Raw genomic sequence first — 16521 nt, 5'->3', positions numbered from 1 at the left:
GGCGCGCAGGCGTCCGCGCGGGCCCCGCCCCCGCGCCTGCACGTGACCAGCCGCTACGCTAGGCCGACGGCGGTCGGGGGACACGCGCGCGGGCGCCCTAAGCGGCGAGAGGAAGCGCGCGCCCCGGAGTTCTAGCCGAGCTAGCGCGCGGCACACTTGAGTAGGTGTGTACGGGACCAGATTTTGTCATTTCTTTTGCTTTTCCTATCTGTAAAATGATAATGATGATAAAAGTACTGTCTTAACCAGGTCTTTGAATATAGAAAATCCCAGAAACCGAGACTCGTGATTGAGTGTAGAGCACAGGGACACAGCTCAATTCTTGCCTGCGGGAGTGATGGGACCGAGACAGGCTCTCCTCCCCGACACAGCTCTAGGGCTAAAGTGTGTGGCCCTAGCAAGGCTTGGGCCAACTTTGATGCTCTGTAAAACAGGGGAGTGGCTGGCTCTCAGGGAAAAGGGAAAGGGAAAAGCTACTGTCAAATGCTCAGCAACTGGAACAAGGGGTCCCAGAGGAGGTAACCAGTTCTTGTCTCAGGCTGGTTCCTCATCTCTGGGCAGCACGTTGTGTAACTACAGTTCATCACCGTGAAGCTCTAAGTGAGAGCAGGACCAGGAATGCCAGCCTCATAATTCCCCATGCCTACTCTTTTTGAAAGGAGCACTAGGTGGTGAACGAGAATGTTTAAAAAGCCTTCCCGGGCCAATAGAAACCAGCCCGTCGTTTGAACATTGTGATGGCCAATGCCCATTGCCCTGTGGCCTGGGCTTGGAACCTGTAGGTAAGCCAGGGCCTGCTAGGCTGGCCTGCCACGGGGCCCAGGACACCGAGAAGTATGAATATCTTGAAAGACCCTAAATCACAAAATAGAGATGGAACGCATTTCTTTGTCCAACAACTATTCGTGGTCCTTACCCAGACCAGGCCAGTGTTGGGACCCCAAATAACGAAGCTTTGTTCTCTGCTCTCCAGGACAGCTCAAGTTGGTAGGGGAGGTGGACTCAACTTACAAGAGATAACAAGTTCCAGGAAAGGGGGAAAGAAGCTTAGAGGGTTATAGAAGCCCAAGGAGGGGCATCAGCCACACACAGAGGCAGGAGAGGGTGATGAAGAAAAATTTCCTGGGGTGGTGATTTCTGTTTATTTAGATGATGAACAGCAGGATTAAGTCAGTTGATGTAGGGAAGAGCGTTCTAGGCTAAGGAAACAACTAAGCAAACCATAGCCTAGAAATGAAGTGGTTTAATGTTCTTTCTTACAGCATAGTATGATAGGGAAGTGGACTTTGACAGTGGTGAGGGCAGAGAAGTGTGCATGGGGCAAGTCAGTAGGACCTCTTAAACCATACTTGAGTTTGGACTGGATGCAGTCAGCAGGGTGGGATTAAAGAATTTTCACAATCAATGTGGTCCTTAAAGCCATCTAGATTAATCCTCATCCCCAGTGTAAGAATCACCTCCACTTATCCATACAAATGTTTATGGAGCCAGGTTGTGAGCTGGGATGTAGAATGACGAATATTCATTCGGTTTTTTAGCTTCTGATGGGGAAGAGAGACAAGTAACCAGGTAATTGTAAAGCCAAGTGAAAAGAGGTCAGACAGGAAACAACCTTGAAGTCTAGTAGAACGTGGAAAATTCCAGAAACTGATTCATGACTGAGTGTAAGGCACAAGGGCATCAGGTGTCTGTGGTATGCAGAATTCTAAAGTGGTCCCCAAGACTCCCACTTCATGGTGTACGTGGCTGAATAATCCCTTCCCTTTGAGTGTGGGCAGGACTTGTGGATATGATGGGTTTTTCTCTCATGAATACATAATGTTACACGGCAAAGGTAAAGGGATTATGCAGACATGATGAAGGTTCCAAATCAGTTGACTCTGAAGTAGTCACAAGGGAAATTGGCCTGGGTGGACTTCATCAGAGAAGTCTTTCAAAAGAAGGTGCAGGCCTTCCTGCAGGACAAAGTCAAAGCAGCAGAGACATTCTCTCGTTCACCTTGAAGACTTAAACTTCCATGCTGCGGAGAGGGACACATGGCAGGGAGGCGAGCAGCCTCTAGGTAGGGAGGGGCTCCGTTCCACACCACAAGGAACTGAATTTGGCCAACAGTAAGCTTGAAGAGGACCCTGAGCCTCATTTGAGACCAGAGACTTGGTGGACAGCTTGATTTTAGACTGGTGAGACCCAGGGCAAAGGACCCAGCTAACCCACACTCGGATGCCGGAGGGTGGGAAAGAGAATACATTTGTGGTACTTTGTTACACAGCAAGTGACTGAAAATCGCAGCCCAAACAAACTCAGGCCAAAAGCCTGATTGGCTCACAGAACTGAAAGGTTCTTGCCCTTCTGTGTCCTCTCTCCATCTCTCAGCTGCTCGCCCCTTCCTGTTGACTGCACTCACCTACAGGTCTTGGGTCACAACAGGGCTCTGGCAGTGCCTCTGGCAGGGTCTCACGTACTTCTACGTCTGACTCTGTGAAATAACAGTGGATTTGTCTTTGTCCCCGAATTCCCGAGAACAGCCAGAACATGTGTCATTGGTGCTGCCATCTGCCTGGGCCTGGACCAGTCACTGTGGCCTCTACATGCTGATTGGTTAGGCCTGAGTCTCCTGCTCCACCACTAAGCCAGGGTGGAACCCTGTACCAAACTCTGGGGCTGAGAGTGGGAAAGAGATGGAGAGACCAATTTTAGTGATTGACCTTGGATTTACAACACACCTCTTTAACCAGTTTGCCTTCAAAGGATATCCTGCTTCGTGTACAGTATAAGGCCTTAAAAAAGTGGATTCCCATTTCTTCCCTTCTGTTCTTCATGCTGTGGTCATATACTTTATTCTTTATTACTAAAAAAATTTTTTTTAATGTTTATTTTTGAGAGAGAGAGAGCGTGCGACTGAGCATGAGTGGGGGAGGGGCAGAGAGAGAGAGGGAGACACAGAATCCGAAGCGGGCTCCAGGCTCTGACCTGTCAGCACAGAGCCCGATGTGGGCCCCAAACCCCACGTGGGGCCGCGAGATCATGACCTGAGCTGAAGTCGGCCGCTTAACCGACTGAGCCACCAGGCGCCCCTATTCCTTAAAAAAAAAAAAATAAAATTATGTTTATTCATTTTCTAAAGACAGAGACGGAGTGCAAGGAGGGGAGGGGCAGAGAGAGAGGGGGACACAGAATCTGAAGCAGGCTCCAGGCTCCCAGCTGTTAGCACAGAGCCCGACGCGGGGCTCAAACTCACGAACCGAGAGATCATGACCGGAGCCGAAGTCAGACGCGCCACTGACTGAGCCACCCAGGTGCTCCTGTTCTTTACTACTTTATTTTTTTATTTATTTTTGGGACAGAGAGAGACAGAGCATGAACGGGGGAGGGGCAGAGAGAGAGGGAGACACAGAATCGGAAACAGGCTCCAGGCTCCGAGCCATCAGCCCAGAGCCTGACGCGGGGCTCGAACTCACGGACCGCGAGATCGTGACCTGGCTGAAGTCGGACGCTTAACCGACTGCGCCACCCAGGCACCCCGTTCTTTACTACTTTAAATCCCTTCCTTCTCTTCCCCTTCTCCCACCCCTGGCCCCCACCCTGCACTTGCAGAGAACTACTTAACTACATTCTGTCACTAGAGATTAGTTTGCATTTTCTAGAATTTAACATGGATGAACTCAAACAGTACCTACTTTTGTCTGGCTTTCACTCAGAGTTATTTCAAAACCAATCCATGTTATTGGATAAGGTTATTCCTTTTCTTGCTCAGTATTTCATTGTACAGATATGCCACCATTCATGTATACACATTTTTTATTTTTACATATGCTATAAATACACATTCTAAAGGGTGGCCCATGAGCCAAGAATGGCTTTAAAACAATTTTAAATGATTTGGGGGAAAAAGTCAAAAGCATTAACTTGTAGCACATGAACATTACATGAAACTCAAATCTCAGAGTCCACAGTTTTATTGAAACACAGCCATGCACATCTACCTATTGTCTAAGACTCATTTCACGCCACAGCGTTAGAGTGCTTACAAGAGGACACGCAAAACCTAAAATATTTACCTGCTCCTTTATAGGCTTGCTGACCTCTTTAGACTTAAGGCAATTCAAAATTTTGAAATTTTGCTTTCATTTATTCCATTTCCGGCACTCTTTATTTCATGGTAGGCTCGCTCACATTTCTGTCTGGTTTCATATTCCTTCTGCCTGAAGAACTTCAATGTATTCCTCCAGTTCTTTTTTAGTTAGAAAAGGCTTTATTTGTCCTTTATTTTCAAGGATATTTTCACTGGGTGTGGGACTCTGGGCTGATAGGTTTTCTTCTTTCAGCACTGGTCACTCCATTGTCTTCTGTCTTGCATCATTTGGTAATTTCTGGCTTCCCCGGTATATCATAAGTTATTTTCCCTCTGGGCTGGCCTCTAAGATTCTTTGTTTTAGCATTTTCGATATGCTTAGTGTGTGTATAGATTTGTTTGGTGTTCTTTGAACTTCTTGGATCTGTGGCTTGGCGTCTGTCCTTAATACTGGAAAATTCCCAACCTTTATTTCTTCAAGTATTTCCTTGCTTGTATGAATTCATTTGGCCTCTTGTGCTCCAACAACCCACCGTGAGAAGAGCATACCCTGGGTAGCTTCGGCATGGGTCCCAAAAGGAACCACATGGAGCAAACCAGAGTCCAAAAACACAGGAGCCCAGCCCAGCCTTAACCTGAAGCAGAGCTGTTTGGCTGAATCCAGTTTAGATCAGCTGAACTATAGTTATAGTTGACCTAGAGATCTGTGTGAAGAGTTAGTGTTTTTGGTGAAAGGAACAGAGAGCAAAAGAGAGAAAGAAAGAGTTTATAATGACTGGCTAGAAACCTGGACAGAGATTCTTGGCAGTGCAGCTATGGAAAGGCAGTCCAGGAAGAACTGGGCCGGGAGACATGGGGTCTGATCCCAGGTGCAGGCCGTGGTAGCTCAAACTTGCTCAGGCTGAGCCTCTTTCCTAACCAGCTCCAGCAGCCCTACCTCTGGGAAGGCTTCCTTGACTGTTCTCTCTGCCCCAAGTGCTCAGGATTCCTTTCTGCAGATTGAGTTTTTCTGACATTTATCTGAACCTCACCTCCCAGAGGCGACTACAGCTAGTATTTTATTTTCTTCCAATCATTTTTTAGGGGCAGTCTGTTTCAGTTTCTACCTTGAAAGGCCCTGAGGCTGTCTCCTATCTCCCTGGGGGCATTCAAACCCTACCCCCTAGCCTCTGTGGCCCATCTGTCTCCATGCCTGGGGTCTTGGGGGTCACTGTGACTTCCAATATCCACTTACCTTCAGAATGAATGGTCTTCCCTTCTGCCACCTGGGAATTTCCATTTCTTTCTTTGAAATTGGCTATGTACTTGAAAGTAAAGTGTTATTTTAGTCAGCATCTTCATGTATTTAGAACAGGAGGCAGTTAGCTGGGTCTACTATGTTGATTGGCAATGTGATTTTTCCTGGAAACATTTTCTTTTGAGTACAGGTGCCCCATTTGCACAGTTTTGTTTCCCACTTTTCTGTTTGACAAGAACACATTTCCCCTTGGGCTTATGTCTCATCTCTTTCAATCTCCACTGTTTAGCACAGGGCCAGGTTCATGAACACCAACTAATGTTTGCTGAAGGGCCTCTCATATAAACACATGACGTCTGGAAAGACCAGTCAATCAGGTGAATGTATAAAGGACACGGGGCTGAGGGGGACGGAGCTGAGTGGGTGAGCAGGGAACGGAAGAAAGTATTTGTCAGAGTGTGGAGAGCTGTGGGTATGTAAGCTTCTTTGTAGGAAATTCACCGTGGGGTTCCCAGAACTGTTCATACAGAAAGAAGCAAGGTACTCCCTTTCTGGGGACGTCTACAAATCTGTAGCTGAGACTGACTCACAGGGTGAGACCAGGAAATCATTTACCAGCTGCTGCTGCTTTTCCTTTTTCTCATTAGAGAAGGCAAGAAAACTCCGTCAAAGCGGGTGATGCAAGAATGAAGTTGACTCAGAAATACCCAATCCCCTCAGGAACTTCTCCAAGAAATGGATTGGCCATTTTATAAACTCCCATCTGGAGACATTATAGCGAGACCACGAAGAATCCCTGGTGATTATCATGGCCACAGGGAGGCAAACCCACACTGAAATTTGCTATACTGCAAGATTATTTAGCTTTCAGAAGATTAATTAAAAATTCAAAGACGACAGAATGATAGTCTTAGAGGGAAATGAGTGAGATGGGGTGGGCGCAGACAAGGTAATGCTGGCCTACATGCTAATTAGAAACGACTTACATTGTTAAAAATCTGTCACGTTTAATGCATGGATTTTTTTTTTTTAATTTTTTTTTTTCAAACGTTTATTTATTTTTGGGACAGAGAGAGACAGAGCATGAACGGGGGAGGGGCAGAGAGAGAGGGAGACACAGAATCGGAAACAGGCTCCAGGCTCTGAGCCATCAGCCCAGAGCCTGATGCGGGGCTCGAACTCACGGACCGCGAGATCGTGACCTGGCTGAAGTCGGACGCTTAACCGACTGTGCCACCCAGGCGCCCCTGGATTTTTTTTTTAATGTTTATTTTATTTTGAGAGAGAGAGCGAGCGAGCATGAACAGGGGAAGGGTAGAGAGAGAGGGAGACACAGAATCCGAAGCAGGCTCCAGGCTCTGAGCTGTCAGCACAGAGCCCGACGTGGGGCCCGAACCCACAAGCCATGAGATCACGACCTGAGCTGAAGTCTGACACTTAACCGACTGAGCCACCCAGGCGCCCTGGATTTTTTTTTTTTTTTTTCCTTAAAGAAGACACTTTACAATCATCTACTGTGAAACTGTAGGGATGAATGCACAAATCTATGGCCTCCCTATACATGTGACGTTGTCTTTCTGCATACGAATCTGCACAACTGTACAATTCAGAGTGGAAAGGAGCATTGAGTCCGCCTGCAGCGTGTGCCAGGCACTTTCCAAGCACTGACTGTTGAGTCTGAACCGCCACCCTATGAAGCAGGTATTTAGACCTCAATTTTACAGATGCAGAAAACGTTAGGACTTCTGGGGCAGAGGGGAAGAGAGGAGGATACGATCAGGAAATAAAGGGCAAAGGGGGCTTCATCTGTATTGGTAATGCAGACCTAACCTGAACGGTAGGCTCACGGGTGTGTTACAGCTTCTTTGTAACTGGCACAGGTCCAAAGTGTTATACGGTAATTTAAATCACTTGTGAAGATTCAGAGATTTAACTAACTGACCCCAAACCATACACCCAGACAGAACTCTGTTTAGAACCAGGACACTTAAGTTCTACTAGGTTATTTCTCTGACATTTAGCACAGCACCATAGTAAGGTATAAAATCTAGAAAGTACTTGAATACGTGAAGATTGATTCCAGAGCCAGACTATCTTGTGACACCCACTATACATCTATTTTACCCAGAGAACAGCCTGAATTTCCTATTACTATATACAATGGTGGAAAGCAGGACTCTCTTAGCACCCAAGTCTACTAAATTGGTAAGGATCACTGCTTAGTCTTCAGCCACTTACGATTTCACCAAGGCCTCATTAAATAAACATTTTCTTGTCACGTTAGTTCAGTCTGGCCTGTGGCTTATAATTACAGCTGCAAACCTAAGGGCCAGATTCTTCTGATCTGAGATGCCCTTTATGCAGTAGTACTTTCATTACTTACTGTGTGTGCGCGTGCACACACGTGTGGTGGAATGTGTGCATGTGTGTGGGAAGGTGGAAGTGGGAGCCGAGGATGGAATTACCATTTACTGAGCATCTATTATGAGCCTGGTATGGTGCTAAGCATTTTCCTTGTGCTACTCTATTCAATCCTCTTCCATCCTCAGGGATATTGGCATACTTTCTGAAAAGTTTTTATGAGGATACACAGATTAGTAAGACCTACAAGGTCAGCGGGAGTTTATGTGTAGGCCGAGAGAGACAACAATACAATCAACGTTCAGGTGTAACCAGGCAGAAGGGCAAGGGGATAGTTATGGCAGTGGGGGAAGCAGGCTGAGGGCACTTGAGATAGGGTGGAACATCTGCTCAGATCAAGGTTTTTAGACACCTTTTTTTTGAGGAGGGAACCGGGGACTTCTTTACTTCAAAGTCTTCTGGTTACTAACTTTTTCCTTAAGCAGGAAAAGGCCCCGGGGAGACAGTCTCTCTAACAAGCATGTCACCAGGGACCATCAGCCACAGTCCCTATCGCTTCGGCACAAGGTAGGAGGGGATTACCAGCAGGGGGGGTAGGCGAGGACTGGTGACTGCACAATCACCCAACCCAACCCTAATCTTGGGAGAGAATCTGCTGGTGGGAATCTGCAGGCAGTGGTGAACAGCTAGATTTTTCCAAGAGATGTCCAACGGTCAGTTCTAATTATAACCACACTTGACAACAGGTGAGGCAAGATGAAATTTAAAGACTGAGAGGAAATTAAAATCCCCCAGTCTGTCAACCAATCTCCAGTTTTCTCAACTATTTTAGGACTATGGTAATTAGCCATACTCTGAAGACAATTTTAAAAACTAGATTGCTCTGTCTCTAACGGGCCCACTCCAGCAATTTAGTCTTCCTGTCTCCTGTATAAAATGGAAATAAATTCATGAAATGAAGTTCGGGGAAATAAAATAAAGTTCATGAAAGTTAGACATTTCAGATACAAGGTATTACACAATAGTTCCTTTCACCTAAACCACACGTTTCAACGCCCAATATTAATGACATGTGGATGTCATAAAATAGTATGCAGTGAACATTTAAAGGAAACTAGAAGTTTGGGATAACAGCACTTCCTCTGATTTCAATTTTTTAAAGTTGTGGTTAAATGAGAAAGATCGAATGGCAATTCAAATATATAATCTTACAGAATTTACTCATTGGGCAGTGGTAAGCAAGTCAACTAAATTTCACCTCTTTTACCAGCCCTTTGAGTAGTTTCTGCTTAAGCTGCCAAATATGTTCCTGTAAGCTCACCAGAAACATCTTCATTCCAGGCCCCAAGACTGCAAGTTGCCTCCAGGGCTAAGGTATCTCCAAGGCCGACCTTCCACAGGGCTTACTGCCATTCACTCAACACCGATCTTTTCTGCTAATGAACAAGCTGTCTCCATGGACATTTTTATTTAAAACATCACTCAAACCTTCTAAAATCAGTGTTAGAGCTGAAAAGGAACTCTGAAGACACCTCACCCAACCTCACCCTGACTGAACACACAGAGGTCCCGGGAGGTCCCAAGGATGGACAGTACTGTGAGTCACTTGCAAGGTCAGGACCAAGGACCAATCCTCCATACCAGGGGGCCAGGGAAACTAGGTTTATCAAGGGTGTAACAGGTGCCAGATACTTGACATTTACTCTCATTCAATCCCAAGGCAGCAGTGGCCCCATTTCATAGATGATGAAACAGATTCAGAAGTTAAGTAACTTGCCAAGTGGCCAAGTATGTGACAAGGGCAAGAATGAAACCAGTCCTGTTTAGCAACAACATCACGCCCTCTTTACTGAATCTTGATGTCAAAAACTTCCAGACTTCAGTGCTCCTCAACCAATCTTAATCCATCCCATTTCACATCTCCATCAACCCAGTATTAAATTCAAAACACACGAGACCTAAGCCATCTAACACAGACGGTGTCGGTTTTTGAGAAGCATATTGCTCAGGCTGCAGGGACATTTCATGTTTAAATGTTTTTATTTAAAAAAAAAATTAAAGACCTTCATGGCACAACTTCTTCCCAGCACAGTTATGTTTTAGTTATACCAATTACAATACAATTACAACCAATAAATCAAGGGGACGAGGGGGAGCTTCTGACTTCAAACTTAAAAAAAAAAAAAAAAAAAAAAAAGAGGGGGGCACTTCAAACAAAGTTAAAAATTACTTAAAAAACCTTTCAGAGTAATTGCCAACACAACTGTCTTATACTGGCATTGCGTTTCCTGCCATCTAGTCACTGCAGACACAGGCAGCGCTGAGAAATAAAGTGTCCCAGTACAAGGTATACAGATGAGGTAATTTACAACAACACAGAAGTTGTTACTCTGTAAACCCTTGCCCCCCACCCACCCGCCCAACTGGGTCTTCTTTTTTTTCATGCTTCTGCAGTGACTCCTTAAGTAGCATTTTAAAAACTTCTATTTATTTCAAAAGGCTCTTGGGTGGCATTTCAGAGTCCTCTGCATTCACCTTCCGTCTCTTGCAAGGCCTGATGCGTGTTAGGAGGTCCAGCTGTCTGCAGCTCCCCACATCAGCCTCAGCCACAACTAGATTCTCTGAGCTACAAGGGTGGGATGTGAAGTCTCGATTTACAACCCTCCTCCCCACCTCAAAAGAAAGAATTCATTAGTCGTAAGTGTCCTGTTCAAATCACAATCCAGTGCAAACGTAATCACAAATTGCATCTCTGGCACATCCGGTGCTTTTAGCTTCTGCACAAATTCCACATGGTAACCCCCACAGCATTCTAGGGCATAAAAGGGTCAAGAACAATAAATATCCACTGTAAGTGGCCACAAGAAAGAAAATCACCCTGCCACACTGTCAGAATGTTTTCCCTATGGTCGAGAAGCATTATAAAAGGAGGCTTTAGCTTCCTCTAAAGTTTACCATTATATTCACGAAAGCCACCACCTTGATAAAGTTACTAGAGCCAAGATGGGTTATAAAGTTAGATAAGTTCATTAAATTCAACTCCTGAAACAATTATGTTTGTCTATGGCGCCCAGGCGAGAAAGGCTTATGATCTATAAAGGTAGGAGAAAGGGGAACTAAGACTTTAGGCCTTAAAATATGTTGGAAGAATTTTTCCTAGTTCCCACAAGCAGCTACTGTAATGAAAGAATAGGAGAAAATACAGAGCTGATGGTTTTGCTATTGTGCTTAAAAAACTAGGCTTCCTCAGTGAAGCACCTGATAAACTTAGGTGGTTGGATTACAGTGGAAAATCCACTTTACACACACACAAACACACAAAAACTGGCGACTTTTCCATCCCCAATCCCTGCACTGCTGAGACACAAAATGAGTTTTATGGCAAAGGATCCTTAATCCCCAGAGACGCTTTGGCTTGTGGTGCTTTTTTAAGGCCTCTCTGCCCTGCCCGGTACCATGGGTCCAATGAGGGGTGTATAAAAATGGGGGCCTTGGGAAGCCTCCACGGTACAGGGCTGCAGGCCCCTCAGATGTGAACGTGAGACACCCACCCAGCGAGACCTTTACACAGGGAACTTAAATCTAACCTTGATAAATAAAACCAAACGTTTATTTACACCAAAGAATTCCAACACTGGATCTTTCACATGTGAAGGACAAAGTATTATATATATACACACAGCAAGGGGTGGCAGGGCTGTAACAAGAGAGTTTATAGTTTTCCCACAATTACAGGTCTACCATTTCAGTTTCACTGGAGATAGTGGCTCTGCTCCTACCTCTCAGATACATTTACAAGACTGAGGGGCAGGTCTTCTCACTGGATGGCATGTGAAGGAAGGGGAAGAAAGGAAGAAAAGAAGGCAGGAAGCTTAAAATGAAACTCCGTGTGGCCACATCTTCCATTAGCTCTGAAAGAGTTGCTAGCATGAAACCTATATAGACAATGTTTGTTTCTTTTGCAAAAAGCAATAAGTTAAGCCCAGTAACTAACTGAATTCAAAATGGCCAAGTCAAAGAAAACTGGAAAAGATTTTGCCTCCCCCTCCCACCAGCTACAGAGCATGTGGGGAGATGAAGGCGGAGAGGACCAAGGTAAGGAGACTGGGAGGGAAGGTATTAACATTTTAAACTAAACTGAAACTAGAAGTCTAAGTGAGTTGGATTTAGGGCTCGGTTAATAAGACATGATTCAGATTGAAGTTTTCAGGACCTGTCTGCACTTTGGGTAGGTGATATTCAGCATCTCAATGAAACTAAGACATATTTCCACTAGATTCACCATGACAACCCCACTGAAGCACTTGGAGTAAAGTGATAAAAGTGACCAGCAGCACAACGCTCTTGTAGGTTGGGTCCTCCCTTCCTTCTTCCTTCCCACCTCCCTTGAAGAAGCTACATTTTTATAATCTCTGGAGAAGAGCATGAGATATAAATCCCCCAAAGTGTGGGATGGTGGGGGAGCAATGATGGACATGGGAAGAGATCTCCACCCAAATGCAGCAGCCGGGATTGAGGCTGGTTCATCTTTGTTCTTTAGTGATGAGAAATTAAATTTAAAAGGGGGGAAAAATTTTGTCCGTGAAATATTCCACCTGCAGGTAATTTTTCAGGGAATCCCCTGAGTTATGAAAAGTTCGAGTTAAAAAAAAAAAGAAAAGGAAAAAAAAAAGGAAAAAAAAAGAAAATCAGCCTATTATAATTTTTTTTTTTTATGACTGAACTACTATAAATCCACAAGCAACGGTTCAGACACGGTGCTTCTGAAGTATTTCACCCCTCCCCGCCAGGCGCAAGCTGCATCAAGGAGAGCGTCGACTCCCCCACCTCTGCTTAGGCATCAGGAGACAGAAGGGGCCGTTACTGCTGAGCGCCAGCGGCAGCTGGAACAGGCATCCCAAGGGGGTTGGCAGCAGCAATCACTGGTGAGCCTGCCAGAGGTCCAAGGGGTGAAGGGGTTGGCACTGAAGAAATCCCTAAAAGAAAACAGCTAACAATGAGCCAGACACCAACCATGGAAATCTTAGTCACCGGTTTTTCACAGTACCTGTTTCAAGAGTGACAACAGTTATTCTCTTTTTCCCTTTTTTAAGTAATCTCTACACCCAACATGAGGCTTGAACTTATGACCCGGAGATCAAGAGTCACATGTTCTTCTGACCGAGCCAGCCAAGTGCCCCAGTAATTCTTTTTTTTTTCTGAAGGCCTCTACACAGCCAGATTTTTACAAATTAAATCTAATTTCAAGTTACAATTAACTTCTAAGTCAATTGAAGAGACAGGTAAAGAAATCTTAGCTGGGGGAGTTTAAGCAGTTTGTACAAAGTACACAGCTGGTAAGTGGCAACTATCCTTGAATTGAAAACTGAGGCCTGTCTCCAGGGCAGCGCTTTCCAACCAAACTTTCTGCTCTGTAACCTCTGTGAATATGGTAGTCACTAGCCACAAGTGGCTAATGAGAACTTGCAATCTGGCTAGTGCAACTAAGGAGCTGTGTTTTAAACTGTATTCAATTTTAACTAATCTAAATAGCCACATGTGGCTAGTCTCGGCTCTACTGAACAGCGCGAGGCTAGAGCCAAAGCTCACGTGTTCTTACATCATGACGCCTAGTTAGCTGGCAGCTTTCCAAATTACCAAAAGTCATTTTCGGTGGGGAAATGCTAAAATGGTGTTTTAGAATTTATTTGGTTTCTTCTACTCATCTAATGACCAGAATTACCAGTTAGATTGCCTTCCTCAACCATCCAGTTAATTTTCAAATTGTTACAGATACACTTCTAGAACGGGTAATAAATTCTCATGGTTCAAAATACCAAAAGTGCAGAAGAGTATGCAGTGAAAAATTTCTCTTACCCTTTTGCTTGGCCAACTTATGGTACCATTTTTGGGGTGCATCCTTCCAGAAATATTTTATGCATATATATGAATATAATTATGTAAGAATGTGCATATAAAAATCACATATAAAAATGTGATTATGTATTCTTGCCACTCCTGGCCTTGGACATGGTGCTGAATCTTGTTTTTATTCCACATGACTATTTTGGAATTAGAGGTAAAAAAGAACATGAAACATTTATTCTTTTCTCTGGTCATATAGCTTTCCACTGAATGGATATCCCATAATTCATTTTATTAGTTCCCTACTGAAAGCTGGAATGTTTTGCTCTTACAAATAAGGCTACAATCAGCAGCCTTGGATTTGGATATATATCATTTTGCCCATAGGCAAGATACCTTGAGGATACCTCAAGATACCTTGAGTTCTAAAAGGTAGCTAGTTCTTTAAAAAAAGAATTGTGACAACAGTTCTTTGAGGGTGTCTGACTAAATGTCCTGACTACAAGTACACCCATATGGATGTTACCTACATGTCGAATTCTCAGGGGATAAGTCTATTGTTTCTTTTACAAAAGTGTGTATTCTACACACAAACTTGCTTTCAATCAAGAAGACTCAACAATAATGAAAAATCATTTCATACAAACCTTTACAATTTGCTAGGCACATGACAGATGCTCTGGGAGAAAACTGGAGAAGCATCCTTGTACACATACAGATCTATACACCCTTACCCCCACCCTCAATTTCTTAATCTTGTTTCTGGGAATCATGCAACTACCGTCACTCTAAACTGTGAGACAAAGATCTCCTTTGACTTTTCATAGTTTACTGGGACTTTCAAGCCTCTCCGTGAGAAATTTTTGGGACTCTGGCCTAGAAGCGACTGTTGATACCCTACTCAAGGCAGTGTCACTAACATAACCAGGTGTCAAAAAAGCATTTGGAAGCCTGGTGAGGAGACCACACAGGTCAGTACTGTCAAGAAGAAGATAAACATTATAGAAAAGAGAAGGGCCATAAGAAATCAGGCCACAAAGAGGGAGCAAAACTAAAAATAACTGATTTCTACTCCCCCCCCCCCCCCCCCCCAGAAAGTTAGCAGAGAACTGACCTGACATCATATTGGCGCTGCTGACAGGCGTACTGCCCCCCGGCATGCTAGATGAGCCCATTCGAGCCTGGTCCTTCACAACAGTATCTAGAGAAAACAAAAAGGGTTAAGTTCTGTCACACTTGAAGGTAATGGTCTGGGGCCTTAAAGCAGCCATCCTCATTCTCTGTATGTATTTTATTTATAGTCTATGTTATTCCCAGAAGAACATAAAGTGGCAAGAACCTTCACCATGAATTAAACAACTAACATGAAATAGGATTATCTTTCCTATCAAACTGTGGTAAAGGCCAACTCTTAAACCAAATGGAAGGAAGATGTGGTCATTATCCGTAGAAAAGCTAATTTAAAACAAAATGATCCTGTTAGTTTTTTTTTTGGATCTTGTTAGGTTTTAATGAGACAATACAATCTAACCTGGCCAAGACAGTAATATTTTATCAGAGTAAATTGCTTTTATTTCAGTCCGCAGCTCAGCTGGTCAAGCATGGTGCCAAATGGGCAAAAGCTACAGGTTTGTGCAGGTTGATGCTATTACCACAGACCTCACTCTCCACCTCAATCAGCCTGTCCATTTGCGTCAGGCACAGAAGAGTGGGCAAGATTATAATCAGTTCACTATAAAACCATCCCACCAATCCCCAAGGAGTGATCCAACGTTAAGGCTAATGTCACAGTGAGGATGGGGTGGGACTAAGTGGCATTTACATTCAGAACAGCACAGTTAGCTATGCTCACAAACCCAGGTCAAGATGTTCATACAATAAGATACTCAAACCTCCTTGACTCTCTCCAGTGAACGAGTGCCAGACAAGGCCAGATAAAAGGCTGCCGTTCTAATCCAACTACTCCAGACTAGCCACTGAGAAATATCTCCCACACAGGAAGTAAAGCAGTTTGTTTAGGAGTGATCACGGGTCAAGTAGCCTGTGAAACAACCACGGTCTTCCCAACAATTCTGCAAGACTGTTGCCATTACCGTCCCCCATCTGAAGAAACAGAGGTTCACTGTGAGTCAAGTAACTTGAAGGCAAGCTACAGGCAGTTGGGATTTCAATTATTGGGCCCAGAGCTTTCTTCACAACATATATTCTCCCCTGCCTTGTACAGTCTCCTGGGTGGGCCTGCACAGGCTCTGTGGACTGGATAGTTAGACTCACAGAAATAGGGGTGCTCCATGGCCTCTCTTGCGGTAAGCCGTGACTGGTGGTCATATCGCAGCAGCTTGTCCAAGAAATCCAAGGCCTCGGGGCTGACAAGGTGCTGGTTTTCACTGTGGACAAAGCGTTCCCATCGCTTACGGGAGTGTCTGTAGAGCCAAAGTGGGAATGAGAAATAGACCGAGGGGCACAGAAGCCCAACATTTCACTCCTACATTTTCTTTAGTGGCTAGGAGCCCAGCCAATAGCAAAGAGAGATCAGAACTCAAGAGAGTAGGTCATGTACCCTCTGCCACTAGGGAGACAACAAAGCTAATTGGAGAGACTGGAAATAGCAGTGTTGCAGAAAAGAGAAATCTGGGTCCTCACGATTCTACAAAACATAATTCAGGTTACTTGATAGGATTAAGGGCTCCTGTCCTGTGTAGCAAAGAGGTCAGGTGGCTGGGTCACCAGGCCTCTTTCCCACCCCCACAGCAATTCCTGGCATCTCTGCCACTTAGCCAGCAGAAGCCTTTTTTCATCAGGCAAGTCCACCTCCTCCAGTTAAGTGGCTAATCGATTCGTATTGTGTCTAATTCCTATTGTCAGCGCTCACGGTTTGCAAATCAGTCTTGAAGCATGCATTTCCTTTTCCTATTTCTCCCTTAGAGAGGGTTTTTGTCATTTGGAGAAACAAGCTAAATCAAGAGATTTTGGTTTTTGACTCTAAACATTTCATTCACTTGACAGG

At 44.6% G+C, this 16521-nt stretch overlaps 1 protein-coding gene and 1 long non-coding RNA gene across 2 annotated transcripts in view; one reads left to right on the top strand and one right to left on the bottom strand.

Annotated features, from left to right (window-relative positions):
• Positions 1-6563: 6563 nt before the first annotated feature.
• On the top strand, positions 6564-9872 carry LOC147582692 (uncharacterized). Its single transcript, XR_015249424.1, has 2 exons — positions 6564-8237; positions 9012-9872. It is a non-coding gene; the product is annotated as an uncharacterized LOC147582692 (long non-coding RNA).
• A 1386-nt stretch (positions 9873-11258) lies between these two features.
• The window catches only part of CSNK2A1 (casein kinase 2 alpha 1), a 54746-nt gene continuing 49483 nt past the window's right edge, over positions 11259-16521 (bottom strand). Inside the window, exons 11-13 of the mRNA XM_025931924.2 lie at positions 15789-15937; positions 14629-14715; positions 11259-12646 (exon numbers count right to left, since the gene is read on the bottom strand). Coding sequence (XP_025787709.1) covers positions 12531-12646; positions 14629-14715; positions 15789-15937 — 352 coding nt within the window. The 3' untranslated portion in view covers positions 11259-12530. The remainder of the gene's footprint in view (positions 12647-14628; positions 14716-15788; positions 15938-16521) is intronic.

Source organism: Puma concolor, chromosome A3, assembly GCF_028749965.1.
Source record: "Puma concolor isolate L17-30 chromosome A3, mPumCon1.1.hap2, whole genome shotgun sequence".
NCBI lineage: Eukaryota > Metazoa > Chordata > Mammalia > Carnivora > Felidae > Puma > Puma concolor.
The sequence above is the reverse complement of the archived record's forward strand: the minus strand, read 5'-3'. Positions and strand labels throughout refer to the sequence as shown.